Genomic DNA, 19733 nt, shown 5'->3' on the forward strand with positions numbered 1-19733 from the left:
TGTTTTATTAGTATAAACTTTGACCACAAGAGGGCGCAGTGTGACATAAAACTGGCTTGTCGAGCATCCTACTTGCATCCCTCTCATCTCTTCTTCCTCCCTATCATCATTCCTCCCATCTCTTTCCATCTTAATCATTGACATTATTGTTCCAGGCGATGAGTGGGTGCAGGTGGACAAGCCTGACGCCCTTTCTTCTTGTTTTCTTCTCACTCTTGCTTTGAACTGCAAATGGATTTGTCAGTATAGGGAAGAAAAAAAAAAAGCCTCCTCAGCTCTTTATGGCTCCTTAAAGCTTTTTAGCACGCCTTTGTGACTTGTGTGGAGGCTGAAGCGATTTGCTGAACGCACACGACTGTGAATGGAAATGCAAAAAAAAAAAAAAAGCGCTTTGTTGTTCTTCACCATTTGTGATTTCAAGCCTCATGGCAAAGGCACAAATTGATGATTACAAATCAAATATCATGCTCACAATATTAGGAACAGCACATTTTGTGAAATGGTCTAAATGTGCCGGTGTCAACTGAGTTTCAGGGAGCAAAGTAGTATGATGTCTTCTAATCTATCTGGTTCCTTTCCAGGAAATTGTGAACCAGATCACTCAGCAAGGGAATTTGTGTGTGTGTGTGTGTGTGTGTGTGTGTGTGTGTGTGTGTGTGTGTGTGTGTGTGTGTGTGTGTGTGTGTGTGTGTGTGTGTGTGTGTGTGTGTGTGCGCGCCCGCGCCAATGCGACAACTTCAGTTTCTAATGACTTTGCACCACAAATTCATTTCAAACTATCATCCATGTTCGTGCTTGTCTTGTGATTTGTAAAACAAATATTGAATTCATGTAAAAAAAAAAAAAAAAAGAAGCTAATTAGCATGCATAGATGTAAATGAACATACAATATTCTTGACTTCAATGCATATGGTGATAACCCGTGGGTGTGATGCACTTCTATTTATGTTCAATGAGATGTACGATTCTTTGAATTTGCGGATTTACATTGCAGATGTATATAATTGTCATAACGAGTATAGTCATATTTTTTATTACCTCAGCGTACTAATTTGGAGAGTTTGACGAAAAACTCAAGCGCGTTTCTGGAGCTATTTTTACATGTTACTGCCATCTAGTGTTGTCGTTATGAATTGCAACTATATCTTTGCTATATTTAAGGCTGACATTATGAATTCTTTTTTTGTATTTCTTAGTAGGTCGCCTTTTTTGACAGGCTTCAGAATTCTATTTTCTCAATCAGCTTCTGACATAAGCATTAGTCTTGTTTTTGTGGGATATTTTTCGACAAGCTTTCCCGCTGTATGTTGCCGTGGGAACTGTCAGTCAAATCTAATTAAAACACACCCACTCGCTTCTCATCAGAGTTTGCCAAAAGATTTTTTTTTTCCCCAACTATGATTTCATACTACTATAAATAAAATGCCAACACATCCTAAGCAATAAATTCCATACATGTATTTATTTCTATGAATGACTTGGAGATGTCCAAGCTTGACCTTTTTCACAACTGTCAATTACTACTTATAGCCGTTAATAGTTAAAATTTAATGCCCTGAACATATCGAAACCAGCTGTAATTGGATATCGAACATGGAGGTGTGTATGGGTCACAGCGCCACATCAGATACTCTTACTGACAGAATGTTTGGGTGCATGCGAGTGGATACTCGAATAACTAGGCTGAGATAAAGTTTTGGATAAATATATCATCAATACAACAAGATGCTTTCACTCCCAAGTAAAAAAAAAAAAAAGAATATTCCGCAATTGGCGTCCCTCAAGGTTCAATGTTCGATCCCCTTCTTTTTCCAATGTATGCTATTTGAATGAATTTGCAACATTTAACATCTTTGGATATTTTTTTAGATTTGTTTCACGCATCATGGTGCACCTCTGTTTAATTTCTCCTTTGTACTAATCCCTCTGTGTTTGTGCACATCAACAGAAGGCCAAGTAATTAATGCCCACGAGAGGTCCCAATAATCTTTTCTTGTTTCTGCATGGTTGTAATTCCAAATATCCAATCAGCCCGGTGGTTGTCCCACGCCCCCGTCCGTCCCACTAGGCCAGTTGGAGTCTAATCCCGGCCGAGCTAATCTTCCACTGATCTAAGGGATTGCACTGCCTGAGTTTGCTGGATTTCCTCTCACCTGCTGGTCACAACATGCCCGACTGATTTACTGAGTCGTCGAGCTCGGAGTGGACGGAAGATGACTTCCCGCCGATCAACCTCCTCTACCTGGACAGGTGAGTGTCACATTAGCAACCACCAACATGCTACCGCTATATACAGATGGGGGGGGGGTAGATTAATGCATCTCCAACTATGTAATCGTCAAATCCGATTGCGTGAAAGCATTGGATCATGTGCTGCTTTGCGTGAATATCCCATCTGACATCATAAACATATGCACGAGGGATATTCTCTAAGTCCGTCCTCGGGTATTTCAAACTGGCGACCCTCCAGTTGCGAGACCTCCTTCTCCAACATAACCCCAGGCGGACTACCACAAGCCAAATGAGCCGTACAAGACTGCTGGCATGAAATGAACGCACAAATAAAAGTCATCTCGACCTTCTAATTCGCATTTCCCGTACATTGAACTACAGAATAGACGACTCAAGCGACGCTAAAGAGTGAGCTGTCCAAGGTACTGAAATGAGAGCACAGTAAGATGCCGGGTTTGTTACTATGGCTACAGATGGCTGTCTCCCTAAATAACCACTCGTCGTACGTAACCTTATTATTAAAAGAAAGGCTGTTAGATGGACATGAAAGCGAGCAACTCTTTTCGAGAAACGCTTTTGGCTGAGCGACAGAGTCGTGTCATAAATAGAAATACTAGAGAGCCGACAAATACATTTATACGGCGGGGTGTGCACACTATTGCAACCCCGTCATTCAAGTTGTTTCCTTACCCTCTCGAAAGTATTTCAATGTTATTTTCAGCTCATTATTTCACTAAAACATATTTGAAAAGGGGGTGTGTAGACTTTTTAGATCCACCGAATGTAAACCAAAGAAGAGCTTTCATAACTAGACTCAAAATCTCATTCAAGTTTTTGGAATGAGATATGAACCTGAGCTAAATGATAAATTTATGTGTGTGTATTTGAAGCACATAAATACGCTGATTTGCTTTTTCCAGGATGAGAAGAATGTTGGCCAGGACAATTGGTGAGACGATAGTGTACATTTAAATCAATACAGCTGAATCATCCAAGATCCTCCACTTTGGTCCCGAGTGGGAATTATTTTCAGAATAAACTGTACATCATGAGAACATTGCTGAAAATACAATATCTTCAATTTTTATATATATTTCTTTCAACCCAATGTGTCGCAGAGTCACGGGGGAACGGACGAGGCTTCACGCCGGTGGCCACGGCTCTCAGCGAGTCCTCGTCCATCCACAGCGACACCTTGTACCACCTGAGCAGGGATGTATCCCGGGTGGGCCTGGACCCCGTGTCCTACAGTATCCTGGAAGCAGAACCTGACAACGAGGAGGCTCAAAGTCTACTTAAGGTAACTAAGTGATGACCGGAGGGCGTCAAAGCACTTTTTTTACCTCAGACGAGGCTATGGCTTGATGAAGTGAAATTCCTCCTCTCATCTCGACATAGTTCCTTGATACATTCCAGATTATTATTTTTTTTAATCAATACAAGAGCTGCATTAACAATCCAGAGAGATAATTTCCAGTTCAGAGGTTCGATTCAGACTCCCCCCCCCCCCCCCCCCTTGCATGTTCTCCCCCCCGCCTGTGTGGGTTTTCTCTGGGTACTCTGGTTTCCTCCCACATCCCAAAAAACATTGAGCACTCCAAATTACCCGTAGGTGTGAGTACGAGTGCAGTTCAGGGTGTCCCCTAGCTACGACCCGATGAGATCGAAAATATCGGAAAAAACAATTCTCAGTATGCTGCAATGCACTAGCGCCAAAATACATCATTTATACTTACCGCAGCTCTTGAATTGACTTAGCCAGGTGTTCCTAATGAAGTGGCTGCTAAGTGCACTCACTTTACAGATTGCCTTTTTCTCCCACCCTCCCCTTTTTTTTTTTTTTTTTCGAAACAAAGTGCCGAGCGTACAGTGCCAAACGCGCCGGCGGTGCGCACGCAGCCCGCACACACACACACACACTCACACTCAGACACTCATCACACACTCAGTGCGAAAACTAGATGGATGCCTGCTCTGGTGTGTGGATCATGCTCCAGCTCCACGCTTCCTTTTAGATCTGAGCCGAAAGCTCCTGTAGGATTTGGGCACCATGAAACCTGTTGCATCGGCACGGCGGATTACGTGGCGTGACCTGTAGTGTTGTTTTTTTTTGTTTTTTTTGGAGGGATGGAGGAGGAGGTGGCGGCTGGGATGAATTGGGCTGCCTTTTTGCCAACTTTTACTCATGGTCTCCCTCAACTTGTCTGATTGTGTTTGAAGCGTCACAGCATGCAGACTGATGACAAGATCCCAGTGAGTACAGCAGCTTGCTCTTTTGAGTTTTAGATCTGCTCCTACGCTTTTAGCCATCAGCTCTTGTTCTGTGTGTGCTAGTAACCTGCTTTTTACTATCAATTATCGGTAATCACCAATATAGCAACTGTTGCTATTATCATGAAGGAAAGCAAAACATTCTCCCAGACGTTAACTTATTCATTTTTATTCATGAATCTGCCAATTGATCAACTATCAACATTTTATTCGTTCGAATATCGGCTTTATCCTCCTTTAATTTACTGTCACGTCCAATTAAAAGTAGAACAAAGATAATTCCAGGTGTTTGAGTATTCTAAACAACCAAAGCACTTTTTTTCCTAAAAGCTGCTAGCTTGATGCTAACACATCATGGGAAATTCCTTAGAAAGGCTAACACATAGCATCTCTGGATGGATATTTGAACACAAACAATGCAGACTTGAATATAGACAAACAATATAACAACACTTGCAGGTATATATTCTTTATCCTCTGCAAAGAATGACAATTTACTGAGTCAGGGAACCCTGTCCCTCCACTCCCACCCCTGTCCACAATTAGTATTTTTTTTTTGCTAATCCCCTTTTCTTCTTGTTTACTTCCTTTTTTGTGCTTTTGAATACATAATACGCGGAGGTGTTCCTTCCACCCACGTAGGCAGAAAAAATTTGTAACGCTTTTCCGAACGCTAATCCAGCAGGGGACCCAACACGTGACCGCGTTTGGATGGTATCCAAGGGAAACACCGCGGGTCTGTGTACTAAACAATCCCTAAAAAAAAAAAAAAAAAAAAGGCTCCCCCCTCCATTCTTTTGGACACCTAACTGACGTTTGGGGGAAAAAAAAAAAAAGGCCACGCGTGAGAGAGAATGTGCATACCTCACTCATACTTTAGAGCGGCTGTATTGTGCAGGGGAGTCTTTGTGCTGTGGTGTTGCTCTCTTTTTATTGTCTTTCTGGTCCTCACTCCGCCTGTCAATGTGTCCCCGTTGGCCACAGTTGTTTGTTTTATTCTTCTGACCGCCTGCCGACAAAAATCCAGCAAATATGCGCTTTCCTTTATTTCTCACAAAGCTATTCAATGGAACTTTTGAAGCTGGTTGGAAATTTGAATTATCCTGCTAATCATCAATCAATAATAAATGCCCTCCATTTTTTTTAAAGCTAAACTGAAATCAGCAGGAAAATCTCCCAGCATGCCCCGCGGCCTATCGAGCCTTCCCTCTTGTGTCCTCAATGTTCCGTCTCCTTCCAAACAATCCGTCTAAATAAAGAATCCAAGTGGCAAAGGCCACGCGACTGCCCACTCTGCCGCGAAAAAAAAATCTCACTTCAATGTTTTTGAGAACCTGCCAATAGCCACTTTGTGCGTTCGTAGCCGTCCGTGTTCAAGTTCATTCAAAAGGGTTACGTAATCTTTGCTTTTCATTTGGGGGGGGGCAAAATCGGCTGCTGTAATTGATACAAAACAACCACACTCGGGATTTGTTTCGAGTGACGATTTCGTTCCGTCTATTTATTGTCGAGGTCAATTCTAGCAAACTAATGATTGGAATATTTTTTTGGGACGTATCTGACTCGAGTGTCTTTCGGCTTCTCTTCTGCAGGTTGTCAGTTCTTCGTCAAGCCCCCAAGACAACGGCGAGGGCCTCCGCTTCTCGGACGGCCGACGGAAAGTCGATTACGTCCTGGTGTTCCACCAACGAAGACACGCCTCCGTCCGATCCCCCGCCAGCACCTCGGTTTCCCACGACCGACTCTCCATCGTTTCCAACGGCAACTTCCCACCGTCTCAGGGCTCGGACGGCAAAGGAGGAGGCGGGGGCGGCGTGGTGGGCGGGGAGGCCGTGAGCATCGGCGAGGTGTTCATGGAGCTGGACAGCGGAGACGCCAACGAAGCGGCCGAGCCCGCCGACCACGAGATGCATCTGATCAGACAAGAGTTCGAGGCCAACCTGCTGGAGGCCGGCTTGGAGATCGAAAGAGACAAAGAGGTGAGTCTGATGAAGATAATAAATAGAACAAATTATTTAAAAAAAAAAAAAAATGACTGTGTTTTGTTAATAATAATAAAATAAAATAAAAAATCATTAAACATCACTGTTAAAAATAGACATCAAAGATTCATTTTATTAGCCAAAAGTATTTATTAAAGTGACTTGTAACAGTTTTTGGTGGTAACCATGGCAACACTGATGCTCACAAACATGAATCATTTGATATTTGAAGGCTGGTGAATAATCCTAATGTCATTATTATTATTATAAGAATTGGAGCGGTTTGCCAACAGTGATAAAAGTCCCCCCCAAAAAAATGATGGAAAAAAAAAAAAAAAATCGAGCCGGGAAAAACCATCTGCCTCAACCGGTCCGATTGCCAAAGAGAGCGCGGATGAGGGGGAGGCACGAGAGAACAATGTGCATAGTAATAGTAGAGTAGTAGTATGACGTGCAAGGCTAAGCGCTGTAAATGATGACTGCAGCTACTATGAGCGAGAGAATCCAAACATTCCAGATGGTGGGAGGAGCCTGCATGACGGGAAACACCCCCGCAGTGCTCACCAAAACTAGGGCGCCAGTCACGATAAGCCTGGATCCAATTTGGATACACGTGCTCACTTTTCTTACAGAAATGAATAGCTGTATTAGCATTGAAGCTAACAGCGAGAACAGTCTCAGGTCGATTTTCCCCGATGGTTGGCAACTTTGAAATATTCAACATCTCGCTTTCTTTCGATGATGTGTTGAGCTCCTCACACCTACTGCGCCTCAGTAATTTTCACAGTTGACGTTTCCTTGACTCCCGCCTCTCTCTCAGCGCCCAAATGATCACCCTCTCCTATACGCGTCCCCCCCCCCACCTTCGTCCTAGTTCCCCCCCCCTACTGAGATAAAGAGCTAATTGGAAATCCCTCTACTAATTAACCTTCTCCAGACTCAAAAGTATTTATATCTGCTGCTTTTTTGGACACAAAGCGAGGGAGGAGAGAAAGAGGGCAGGAGAAGGTGAACGTGATGATCTTTGAGTATTCAATTTTGATGATGAAGTTGTGCATTTTAGGTTCATCGTTTTTTTTTTTTTTTTGCGCGTGTATCGAGCGGGGGTAAGCGGGGAGGAAGTCGTTGATAAGAGAGGAGATAATGAAACACAAGAGCAGCGAGAGTGGCAGTTGAATGAGGCGGCCTGTCAATCAAGCGTCGCCCCGCCAGGTACACAAGGTACAGTCATACAGACGAGGGTGGGCGAGTGAAAGATCTCCAGAAAGGGAATCGGGTTTCTATCGTTTCTATCTCTCACGGTAGCCCATCGAGGGGCCGAGTAAGTGTAACGTTACCTGAGTCGCAAACAATGCGGCTCACTTTGATATTCGCAAATCGGTCACGTACTCCATCCCCAACGCATTATTTATTTGCGAGCTTGCAAATGCTTCATTATTCCGCCGAGGGACGGGTGAGTCATCATCGGCAGAGCGGGACGTTATTTAGCATGCAGTGTTTTTCAGGACGTGATGATGTTGGACAAAAGGACCAAATGATGTGCCAGGAACAGGCTGCATCGTGCAAGGAGTGTCGAAAACGCAAATTCTCTACTAAGTCGGGCTAAAGTTAATGTGTGATTAGGGACGTGGACGGAATCGCTTACGCCGGATTGATATTTAAAATAGGTCAGATAATGGACTGCTATGTCAAAATTTAAAGCGGAAGAGCATCTGGAGTGTCCACAAGCAGCAATTTGGAAGATGTAATGAGCAATTTTTGTCGCTGACCCAATTAAAGTTTCCTCTCAACACAACATAAAATGCTACCTTAATGCTAAAGCACAACAAGATAGATAAGCTAACAAGTAGCATCTATTTGTGTTGTGATTATTTTTTTTTTAACTGCAGCTCATTGAGACACTTATTGGTGAAAGTCTTCTTTATTTCTCTCTCCATCTGTGTATTATTCTGCCGCCTGGTGGCCAAGATGCATATCAGATAAAGTGACCGGGAACGGATTAATAACCTTCTCATTCATTTCAATGGGAATTGATGATTTGAATGAATTTAACCGGTAACTATTTAATACTAGTTGACTATGATTTGTATTTTTTTAGGTGAAGGCTCATGGTCTGAGCTTCACTCGCCTCCACGCACCCTGGCCGGTGCTGTGCAGGGAGGCGGAGTTCCTCAAAATTAAAGTCCCAACCAAGACGGTATGTTGACTTCCATACACACATTCAATTCTCTACTTGGTGGTTTCCATAATATGTGTTTCTGTAACACATGGTCGAATGTGTCCGACAGCGCTACGACATTAAAGAGGAAAGTGCGTTAAGCAGTAGCGTGTGGAGGAAGCTCAAGCAGCTTTTCCAGCCCAAAGTGCCCCCTCAGGACCACGGACCCACCAAGTTCCTCACTCACTGCTTCTCCCGGGACAAGCTCCACCTGTGAGACCAAAACCACACACTTCTACAATTGTGTTATATAATTGGATCATTTTAATTGCGACTGCTGCCATCTAGTGGAAGCATATCGAATTGTACTGCAGTATATGTCGTCGGCATAGATAGATTGAAAATACGCTTGATGGTTGTCAGGTACAACATCACATCGAAAGACTCCTTCTTTGACAACGCCACCAGGGGGCGCATCGTAAGTGTTAGCCCGCATCAAGATCCTCCTGAGGATTCAATGTCAAATCCAGCGTGTGTTGTGTTTAGGTGTACGAAATCTTGAGGAGGACTGTTTGCGTACGAAGCTGTCAAACCATCGGTAAGGATCCATACTTTGCTTTTCTACGCCGACAATGCCAGATAGTCGAGTAGCAATTTCGCCATGTGTGCTTTTCGCGACAGAAGGTTGTCGCCGAAGGATATTGCGAAACTGGAAACCCCCCCAAAAAATATTCATCGCCTTAACCTAATTTCCTCTTTGCCCTCAGATCTTGTTAGATACATTTTGCCGCCTAAAAACACAGAAATCACCCCCCCCCCCTCTTGTTGCTTCCCGTCCACCCCGACAAGTGGGTCACGTAAAGCCTCAAGAGTGCGTCTTAGCCTGCGAGCTTCATTAATAGCCCATCTCATCACGGCGCAGTCCTCCCCGAGCCACTTTATCGTCGACTTGTCACTTTGATGAAAGAGGACCTATCGGTCTGTCCGCAGGTCAGGTCATCCCCCCCACCCCCCGCCCTCTCCTCCTAAATAGGCCGCCCCCGCTTTTGCCTGACCCAAAATAACCCGTCTGTTCATACGACAAAACACACGGCAGCTCTATTTACCTCCCACAGGTATCACGACTTTGATAGCGAAGGGCGTCTACGACTCTGCCTTCCCTCTTCACGATGTAAGTTTTGGCTCCGTTTCAGCAGCAACCGACCCGTCTGTTAATTTATGCCGCGTTCCATTCCTCAGGGAGATTACAACGCCACGGGACATCCCGAGGAGAGGAACGACCGCCAGGTACCGGACTCACTTCATTATCTGTCCAAATGTCTCTGAGCAGTTGCTCGGCTCCGAGTAAAGCTCTTCGTCAAGATCTAACAATCTGTCTGTCTTTCAAGATTCTCCACGAAGAGTGGGCCCGATACTCGGCGTTCTACAAATACCAACCCATTGATTTGGTCAGGTAAGCAGATGACATCGTTACGACGTTTGTTTATCTTCTTCCATGATTTGCATCACCAAATTTACAGGAAATACTTTGGAGAAAAGATCGGCCTGTATTTCGCCTGGCTCGGCGTCTACACTCAGCTTCTCGTGCCAGCTTCCATTGTGGGAATTATCGTTTTTGGCTACGGGGTAGCCACGGTGGACACAAACATACCCAGGTGAGTAGATCGCCGCTAATTGTCCGTTTGTGTATTTGCTTACTCTTCTGGTTTCTACCCCAGCTTGGAGATGTGTGACGAGCGTTTCAATTTCACCATGTGTCCCCTGTGCGACGGAGCCTGCGATTTCTGGCAGCTGAGCACGGCCTGCGGCACGGCCAGAGCCTCGCACTTGTTCGACAACCCCGCCACCGTCTTCTTCGCTATCTTCATGTCGCTGTGGGGTGAGCCTTTCATCAAATTTGACCTCCCGAAATAAATACAATTCATTTACATCACCCCCCCCCACACTCGTTAGCCGTGTTGTTCCTGGAGCACTGGAAGCGGCGCCAGATCAGTTTAAGCTTCAGTTGGGATCTGACTGGCATCGAGGATGACGAGGTACAAACGCACAAAGGCGGCGTCCAGATGACCCGATAAACCCTTCCTTCCCCTTCCAGGAACACCCGAGACCAAAATACGAAACCATCCTCCTCCAGAAGAGGCAACGGAAGCAGAAAAACAACAAGAAGAAGAAGAAGAAGAAAAAAAAGAATCAGGTAGTGTGATCGATTCAATGGGGACAGTTCATTAGGTACACCTACGATTCAACACAAGCCAAATTCTTTTCGCATCAACTGCTTTGCGCTTATTTTAATCATATCAGCGAATGATCTAGATTGTCTCCGAATCGGGTCACTCCATTCCCCGTCGGCCCACATACGGGTTACGTCCTTCTGTCACATCCACATGAATACATTTCGCTCAACACCTTGTCCTGGAAACCGAAACGACTCGAGCCAAAAATGTCCCATGTGTTCCCGCCGTCAGTGAGTCTGTCTTTATGTGCGTGTGTGTGTGTTTTTGTGTGTGTGTGTGAGACGTATCCCTCTGTTCTGCAGCCTGTGAAGCAGGAAGATGGGACAGTGACAGGGAAGGACAGATGGAGGAGAAAACTGCTGTCTGCCCTGTCTGCAGGACCACTGGTAACCCCCCCCCCCCCACCACCACCACCTCCCTGCCCCTCCTTCCACTTCCTTTCATTTCCTCTCCTGCACACGGTGGCCTATCTGTTCTTCTCTTCCTGTTCCATCTTCTGACTGCTGTGCTCGCAGGTATTGAGTGTATCGATAATAATAATAATCCATATCATAATTATTCATCCATCCATTTTCTGTCATAATATTAAGAGTAATTATATGATCAAAATGTGAACATAATACAAAATTGTACGCAAGTACAAATAAATACAACTGAACTGCGCTTAGGCGGTTATTCTTACGTGCACCACAAGAGGGAGCCAGCATGCCATTTGTGGGCAACATAGCCTGGAGTTATTTTTTTGTTTTGATTTTTTGGGATTAGCATTAGGGAGGAACAGATTGACAAATTAAATATTTAGATTAATGGTAGTTTATTTTGATTTGTGCCCATTTTTTTATTTACTGCGTTCCATTATTGAAGTTTATTTTTTTCAATATGTGATTTTGTTACGTCTTAAATTGATATTAATTGAAGTCATTTTATTTGATTGTTTTGGCACATTGCTGCTGGAATTTTTTTTCCTCTAGTTTAGGGCTTCATAAGCTAATTTTGCATGTGAGCGTGAACAGCTGGGATTGTCTCCACGTCATCCCTCCTGTTGACTCGCCTGACTGGCTCAAAGCCGAACTCGACAGTGTCTTCAAGGTCTGCGCACTAATAAAAGCAAATAGAGCGCCCGCTTTATATAACATGACCCAGTTGTGTCAGTATTCATCCGAGATGTTTCGGATGTCGTTCCAACTGGCCGGTACTATCCGGGGAAATTATCTTTGCCCTTTGTCAACATTCAGACGCCGTGCCAAAAGTTTCTGTCGTCTCCTTCATCAGCGTTCCGCTCAGCCTACACGATTTTACACATGAAAGCCGATCAGGGTGACATAAATCGACTTTTATAAGGAAGCAGCAGTGAGTCAATTTTTTTTTTGCCAGATTGTAATCTAATTATGTATAATTTAATCCAACCCAAATTTGGTGCATTTTCATCAACATCAAATAAATTGTGTTTAAAATTTCAGTGCAGGGTCTGATTGAATATTAAAAAAAACAAACAGGAAAGGACAAAAAACAGATAAAAAATAAAATAAAATCGAGGGATGGTGAGAAACAGCGGGAGGGCAGCTAAGTGGGAGTGATGCATGCTGGGCAGGAAGCCAGAAGGTAAGATTAGTGACCGTCACTATGGTGACATCTCTCTCCTCACACATTAATTACATGGGACGAATGAAATGTGCAATCAGATGAATGACAAAACGATTTTTTTTTTAAATTCATCCGAAAATGACAGCTTTAAAATTCATGATGAGTAGTGGCAGTTAGCCCTTTTATAGCTGTTTTATTATCCGTCGCCGATTTGTGCAAAAAACTGCATTAATTCAATATGTCCGCTAGAGGGAGCCAGAGAATGTCTTCAAACGTTCCCAAAGTACTAAATGTTATCATTCCCTTTAGGTTGCTATCGAGAAGTTAACCTGGAAAGACCGCCTTCCTGGATATTGCATCAATGTTTCCTCCATTCTTTTCATGGTGAGTCTAATTTTTTTTTGATTCAGTCCATGTGTGAACTACACGCATACCTGATGACCTCCTTTCTATCCCTCCCCATAGTTCGGTCTGACCTTTTCGGCCGTTTTCGGCGTCATCATCTACCGCATCACAGTATCGGCGCTGATGGCCATGAGCCCCGACCCGGAGACAAAGTCCAACGTGCGTGTGACGGTGACGGCCACGGCGGTCATCATTAACTTGGTGGTGATTCTCATCCTGGATGAGATTTATGGTGCCGTGGCGGTGTGGCTGACGGAGCTCGGTAAGGTTCCCGGTGAAAATGAAAATAGCTGTAAGATCTCATGAAGTCTAATTTGCTGTTTTGCAGAAATCCCCAAAACGGAGACTAACTTTGAAGAGCGTCTCATCCTTAAAGCCTTTTTACTCAAGTTCATGAATGCGTACGCGCCAATTTTTTACGTGGCCTTCTTCAAGGGACGGTACGTTGCTGCTTTTTCCGGAATATCACATTGACCCATCATTGCATTAACTCCCAAGCGTTTTTTAGGTTTGCGGGTCGACCGGGAAGTTACGTGTATGTCTTTAATGATTATCGAATGGAAGAGGTGAGAGTAGATCTTTTGACGTCAATCGTCCCGATGGAAAGTTCTCGCCTTTAAAAGTGCCCACGTGTGTTTCCTTCAGTGTGCACCGGGGGGTTGCCTGATCGAGTTGTGCATCCAGCTCAGCATCATCATGCTCGGGAAGCAGCTCATCCAAAATAACATCTTTGAAATCGGGATTCCGTACGTACATACAAGCGTTTAATTTGAATCACATACAGGTGATGTCTTGTATATTTTTCCTTTTTCCATCCTGGCAGGAAGTTGAAGAAGTTAGTGCGTACGCTGAAGGATAAAGGAGTCGAGAAGAAGGAGGAAGACGAGAAACCTCCCCAACAGTGGAACTTGGATTACGCCCTCGCTCCTTTTGAAGGCCTCACACCTGAATACATGGAAATGAGTGAGCAAATTTTGAAGGCACACCTTGGCAATGTCACACGAGCTGTGATTGGTTGAAGCTGAAGTTTAGGTCAAGCTAACCAAAATGAATCTTTTTCTCCCACAGTTATCCAGTTTGGATTTGTCTCGCTGTTCGTCGCCTCCTTCCCTCTTGCTCCCCTTTTCGCCTTGCTGAACAACGTAATCGAGATCCGACTGGACGCCAAGAAGTTTGTGACTGAGCTCCGCCGGCCGGTCGCTGCCCGCGCCAAAGACATCGGTAAAATCGATTTACGCATAGTGTACGAGATCTTGCAACTTTACAAAACCTCACAAGTTAAATTCATATCCATTTAAATCATGTCACGTGACACTCCAAAATGTTGAATTGATTTAGTATTAGCCTGGTATTTCCTTCATGTACCACTAGAGGGAGCCCACATACCACTCATGGTACCGCATTAAGAATATCTCCAGTTCACTTTAATGAAAGCAACCTCCATTGATTTCTCCTTTAACTGATTTTCTTTTCTTTTTTTTAGGTATTTGGTACAACATACTAAGTGGCATGGGAAAATTCTCAGTCATAATAAATGTAAGTAAAGGCAACGGCAGCAATATGTCTTATTTAACTTTTTTTTTTTTCATGCTATGCTGGTAAGCTTCCCTCTTGTTACCGTGGCAACATCATGTCCCAAGTACTATATTTACAGTTTCATATAGAAACACAAAGAGGCGGGTTCTGCTCATGCCTGGAAGTGTTTTGCATTTAGAACTCATAATCCCACTCAAGCCTTGAGCGATGGAGCTGCCACCTGATCGATTGAGATGTGAATTCCCCCGTCACGAGTGACGAGGGGGAACAGGCCTTACTGAAATCAAGTATCGTCTTTTTAAATATCTTCCAACCAGAAGAAAATCTCATCAGACCGCTTGTTAAAAAGTGAGAGCGGAAAAAAAAACAATTGTTTCTTTGTCCCACATTTAGAATAATGTTTCTCTACAATTCTGGGGAAAAAAAAAAAAATCTGGAACTAATTGTCTATAATTTTATGATTCCTCAATCTTTTCACTCTCCTTCTTCTTGGAGGCCTTTGTGATATCCTTCACGTCGGACTTCATCCCTCGCCTGGTCTACCAGTACATGTACAGCCAGTCGGGGACTATGCACGGCTTCATCGACCATACGCTCTCCTACTTCAACGTGTCCAACTTTAAACCCGGCACGGCGCCGCACAATTCCGACCACGCCGACGTCTCCGTCTGCAGGTAAAAAACACACAAAAAAACGCCCTTTTTTTTTTTTTTTTATCTCGACTGATGACGAGATAAAATCACAAACGATGCCACTATTTCATAATCCCAATATAAATCGCTCCAGAGCCAAAGGGCGCACGAATTCTGACAGTTGAATCCGACCCTTATTACATAACATACCAAAAGAATGCCAGTCTTTGTGCCAGGACATGTCTCAAGCATGATGCACGGCGCCGTGAAATTGGCCGTCAAGGCTTCCGATAAGGCTCCGAGTGTTGCCAGTGGACGCCTCAAGGCTCCATGTCAAACGCTTTAGACACTTTGTTTCTTTGTCCGGATAGCTGAAAGGAAATCGCTCATTTTGTAGATGAGATAATTCTTGTTAGTAAGAAACAGGAAAAAAAAAAAAAAAAAAAAAGCATATTTTCAAAGTTGCTCCCCCCCCTTCAGGTATAAAGACTACAGAGAACCCCCCTGGTCTCCAGATGCGTATCACTTCTCCAAACAGTATTGGTGCGTCCTGGCGGCGAGGTTAGCCTTCGTCATACTCTTTCAGGTAGGAGCCCACGCATTGAAATGTCTTGGGGGGGGGGGGGAACAAACAGAGGGGGGGGGGGGAGTAGATATGCCAACACGAAAATGGAATCAAGCTGCTACGCTGGACCGACTTCTCATCGTGAGTGATTTACAGGAAATCACTTAAGAAAAAATATCAAAACTCCCTGAGATGGTACGAGTAAGATATTTTGAAGTTCACACCGTCGATGGAAAAATGTTCTTGTGCTGGATCTCATTAGTGTTAAGGTGTACTTAATCACATCCAGCACACCCGTGTGTGAGTCACTCGCAGTTTATTTTAAGCACCCGTGATGGGAAACATTAAAGATGTCTCAGTGAGTTAAGTTGATTTGATAATGAGAACCTTCCCTATTTGTGCATAACTTGCGGAATCATGCCGAGTAAATATCAGACCAATGTAAGGGCTCCCCCTAGTGGTATGTAAAAGATTTACTGTATTACATGTTCAAACAGCGCTTGAACTTTTATTTTTAAATCGATTACAGTATAGGTGTTGACAAGGGTTCAGTTTTATTTAACTTTGTTTCCAAGTTTGCTGCATAGATTATTTTTTTTGGTGGCCTCCTGTAGAACCTGGTGATGTTCCTCAGCCTGGTGGTAGCCTGGGTGATCCCGGACATTCCCAAAACTATCGTGGAGCAGCTGAAGCGGGAGAAGAAGCTGCTGGTTGATCTCTTCCTACGAGAGGAGAAGGACAAATTTCAGCTCATCCAGAGCCTCTTCGCCAAGGAGGCTCCCGTCCCTCCGGCCGGCCATGTCCTCCACCCGGCTCAGGGCTTCCCCCTCCCGGGGCGCTACAACACGCTGCCCCAGTGTCCGACTCAGGCGCCGGGCCCAGATGATGACGACGGAGGGCCCAGGGCGAGGTGCAGGGCGGCCAGTTTCGGCTTATACACCAGGAAGGTTCCCCCGTCACCCAGAAACGAAAATTCCAGACACACAGCTGTGTGACATCGCTACAAGAACGTCATGTTTTGGGTGATGCCTTCCTGTAAATGCCATTTTTTTGATGTTCTGGCGTGAAAGAAGTGGCTTCACTTCAAATGTGGTTTTGTCCTTCTTGCTTGTGCTGGCCGTTCACCTGATCATTTTTTTTTTTTTTTTAAGTGGAGCTTCTCGCTTCATTGCGTAGACAAGCAATAATATCGTTATAGGCTGAATAACATTCTGAAAGAGATTGTAGATTACACAATTACATTTAGATTGATTCACAATTGAACACAGTGGGTACATCAATAAAAATAGAATTGTACTTTTCAGGATTCAGGGTTGATAAGCTCAAATGCTTGAAATAGCCCCAAAGTGTCGATCGTACCTTCAGGGACAACAAACAGACTCCTACTAGAATGTTCTTTTTTTTCCTCAGTGATCGATAAATGAATGGATCGAAATCGTTTCTCGGTACACTTTTGTAATATTTCTGCTTCACGTGCTTAATGATGCTCTATGTCGATATTTATTTTCAACTCGTAGCAAACAGAACATCAGATTCGATAGACTTACCGTATGTATTGTTAGCGAAAGCTCTTGTGAGTTTCCTGAAAATGCAAATTGTTTCCATGACATATTCTGTTTACATTGAACGTCTCAAGTTTTTTTTTCTCGATTCTTTGTTTTTCCATTGCCAGTAATTGTTCCTCGGGTATATTCGCAACCCTCCATGTTTGACACTATGAGATACATGCCAATTTGCTAAAAGTGATATATGATGTAATGTACTTCCTGTTTTAGAAAAAACAATCTTATTTGTTGCAGCACTGAAACTGAGCACAGTCAGACTCATTTGAACTTTCATCGTCGTCACGTTCAAGTCAACTGTTTTCCTATTTTGAAGTAATTGAGAGCATTTACTTTTGCTAATTACAGTGTTAAGTCATAGCTGCTGTCATAACATGCTGCAAAATGTCATTTGTGTTTCAGAGGCCTTGTACATGCTCTTTGTTTTTGGTTTTTTTTTTTGGTTTTTTTTGTCATGACAACATCTGTGTGCTCACTTACTATCCAGCAGCAGACTGTTAAATTATTTATGTATTTTAGATTGACTTAAAACAAGCAAATTGTGACTGTGGTACATTCTTATGACTACATAGAGATACATGAAATACATAATTGTTGGATGTCTTACAAAAAATCATTTGAACACTTTGTCTCATTATGTTCTTTTTTTTTTCTATATCTCTTCTGCCTTTCTCTAATGTGAAGTCCAAAATAAGTATTAAGTATATAGGGGCTAACCGTTCCTAAAAAAAAGGTAAAGAATTGTTTTTCCCTTTTTTTTTGTTCTTTTATTGATTGTATTTGTCATATTTTTAAAGGCACAATGATGACTCATGTAATACCGTTGTCATCCTCACGAGGCAACAATGAGTCACAAGCATCTGCTAAAAATGCCTTTGGTTGTATATGAGGATTAAAAAATAGAATCCAAGAATTCAGCAGACTGAATGCAAAGATTATTGTGACATGCTTTTTTATTTTATTTAACATACTTTTACCGTTTTTTTCCATTCCACGTTTGCTTGTTTATACGTGCAGGTAGCCTTTCACCTGTGTAAACTTGACAAAAACGTTTTTACATCTCGGATTATCCATTTAATAATGCATTAAGAGTTTGTAAATCTCGAATAAATTCTGGCATATTGTGTATATTGAAATTTCTCTGAATAAGCTACCAAATTCTGGCTATCATACTGAGTTGCAAGATCTCCTAGTTTTTCTAAACGCACCACTGACATCATTTCCTGTTTTATTGATTGACAGGTCTGATTGGTGACACCTGTGTGCGTAAAGGTCTTCATGTGATGCTGTCAACGATGATTCCCTTACATTTATCAGCAGGTATATGAAAAACAAATGATTAATTTGTATATATTATATAATATAAATTTTAATATTTGTAAAATGACGCTTTAAACAAGTGAAGATGACAGTTTTTTGAGAAATTCCACCGCTTGTATTTGTATCGTAAGAAATCCTGTTCGGGTAAACAGGCGCCATTTTGTAAACCCCGAACGTACTATTAACATAAGTGAGGAAAATACGTCAATGTAATTAACACTCATACTAATAATTATTTATGTACAAGTGTGTTTCTGTATTCGTAGTTGAATAATTACTATTCATATTTTTGCCCCATTGCTTATGCTTTTGCTATCATTCGTTTCCACTCTCTTTTGATGTATCAGTAAAGTGAAACCAGAGATATTTTAATTATGATATTTGTATATTTATCATCAGCAATAGAGTAAACTAAATAGTATGTGATGTGATATGCTTCAAGTTTTTTTTTTTTTCCTTTTCTTGATTTGACACTTTTCAAGGACACAATGAAGGCAACCTGGAAAATTTCAAGCTCAACCAACTGGAAACAGATCAGTCAGGTAAGCGTCATTCCAGATCTGTTTCAGTTCTCACTAAAAGGGAAAGATAATGTGTTGTTTCCCCATACCATTTCTCAAAAGCACCAGAACATTAATCAGTGATTCCGTGCGTGATGCTTTGAAAGAACTCGAGAGAACACAATACCTTGTTTAAAAAGTTACAACAGCAACAAGCTTGGTCAAGATGAGACAAAAGATGACTGTGTCAATCCATTTGTAGGAGGTAATGTTACAATTACCCCGTGTAAATGGGATGGAATTGGCAGGCGAGGAGGAGAATAACAAGAAGTGCCTCTTAATGTAAGCAAAAGAACTCCTTTGAGTGATGTTGACTGATGTGACAAGAAAAAAAAAAAAAAGACCTTTCCGGTTATTTACATGCAGATGCTTGCCTTAAATGTCACACTCTTGCGTAAGTTCAAATTTCACAATTTTCACAAATTTTCCCCCCAAAATTTTGGGCTGCTTATTTCTTGTTCCAATTTTCTACTTCTACCTTCGTACTAATATGACTTTTCAGATCGAGTAGTCTTGTCACAAACTATAGTAAAAAGTGCTGCCTAAGACTAGAGGCGCTATCTAAATGGAAAACAGTAACAAAAATAGATTTACACAATTTCCATTGTGCTTTGCTGATTGATTCTCTCGCCTTTCTTGTGAGCGATGTTATTATATGTGTGCTTTAACTAGCTTCCTTCTTGGCAGCATTC

At 42.8% G+C, this 19733-nt stretch overlaps 1 protein-coding gene across 7 annotated transcripts; it reads left to right on the forward strand.

The window, feature by feature from the left end:
- Positions 1–90: 90 nt before the first annotated feature.
- Positions 91–18471, forward strand: ano2b (anoctamin 2b). 7 transcript variants are annotated; one of them, XM_085901951.1, is made up of 27 exons: positions 91–2250; positions 3351–3532; positions 6096–6482; positions 8584–8682; positions 8774–8916; positions 9067–9121; positions 9190–9241; positions 9759–9814; positions 9883–9930; positions 10032–10096; positions 10164–10298; positions 10362–10522; positions 10597–10679; positions 10739–10837; positions 11180–11263; positions 12771–12845; positions 12927–13128; positions 13195–13306; positions 13375–13432; positions 13512–13612; positions 13690–13829; positions 13935–14087; positions 14350–14402; positions 14898–15076; positions 15515–15620; positions 16214–16621; positions 18404–18471. In XM_085901951.1, exons 1-26 carry the CDS (start codon positions 2214–2216, stop codon positions 16592–16594), a joined length of 3246 nt encoding a protein of 1081 aa, XP_085758077.1. In that variant the 5' UTR covers positions 91–2213; the 3' UTR covers positions 16595–16621; positions 18404–18471. The 7 variants fall into 7 exon arrangements, with proteins under 7 accessions (XP_085758077.1, XP_085758082.1, XP_085758083.1 ...); XM_085901956.1 differs by lacking the exon at positions 18404–18471 and adding an exon at positions 4453–4485 and having other exon boundaries at positions 16214–18268; XM_085901957.1 differs by lacking the exons at positions 11180–11263; positions 18404–18471 and adding an exon at positions 4453–4485 and having other exon boundaries at positions 16214–18268.
- Positions 18472–19733: the final 1262 nt, after the last annotated feature.

Source organism: Syngnathus leptorhynchus, chromosome 21, assembly GCF_054491065.1.
Source record: "Syngnathus leptorhynchus isolate UIUO chromosome 21, UIUO_Slep, whole genome shotgun sequence".
In the NCBI taxonomy this organism is placed as follows: Eukaryota; Metazoa; Chordata; class Actinopteri; order Syngnathiformes; family Syngnathidae; genus Syngnathus; species Syngnathus leptorhynchus.

Excerpts from the sequence above, each read along its gene's own strand:
- ano2b (XM_085901956.1), top strand. The coding sequence starts at position 2,214 with ATGACTTCCCGCCGATCAACCTCCTCTACCTGGACAG. Across the intron at positions 4,486-6,095 it reads AGACTGATGACAAGATCCCA|GTTGTCAGTTCTTCGTCAAG; the intron begins GTGAGTACAGCA and ends TCTCTTCTGCAG. Across the intron at positions 10,299-10,361 it reads GTGGACACAAACATACCCAG|CTTGGAGATGTGTGACGAGC; the intron begins GTGAGTAGATCG and ends TTTCTACCCCAG.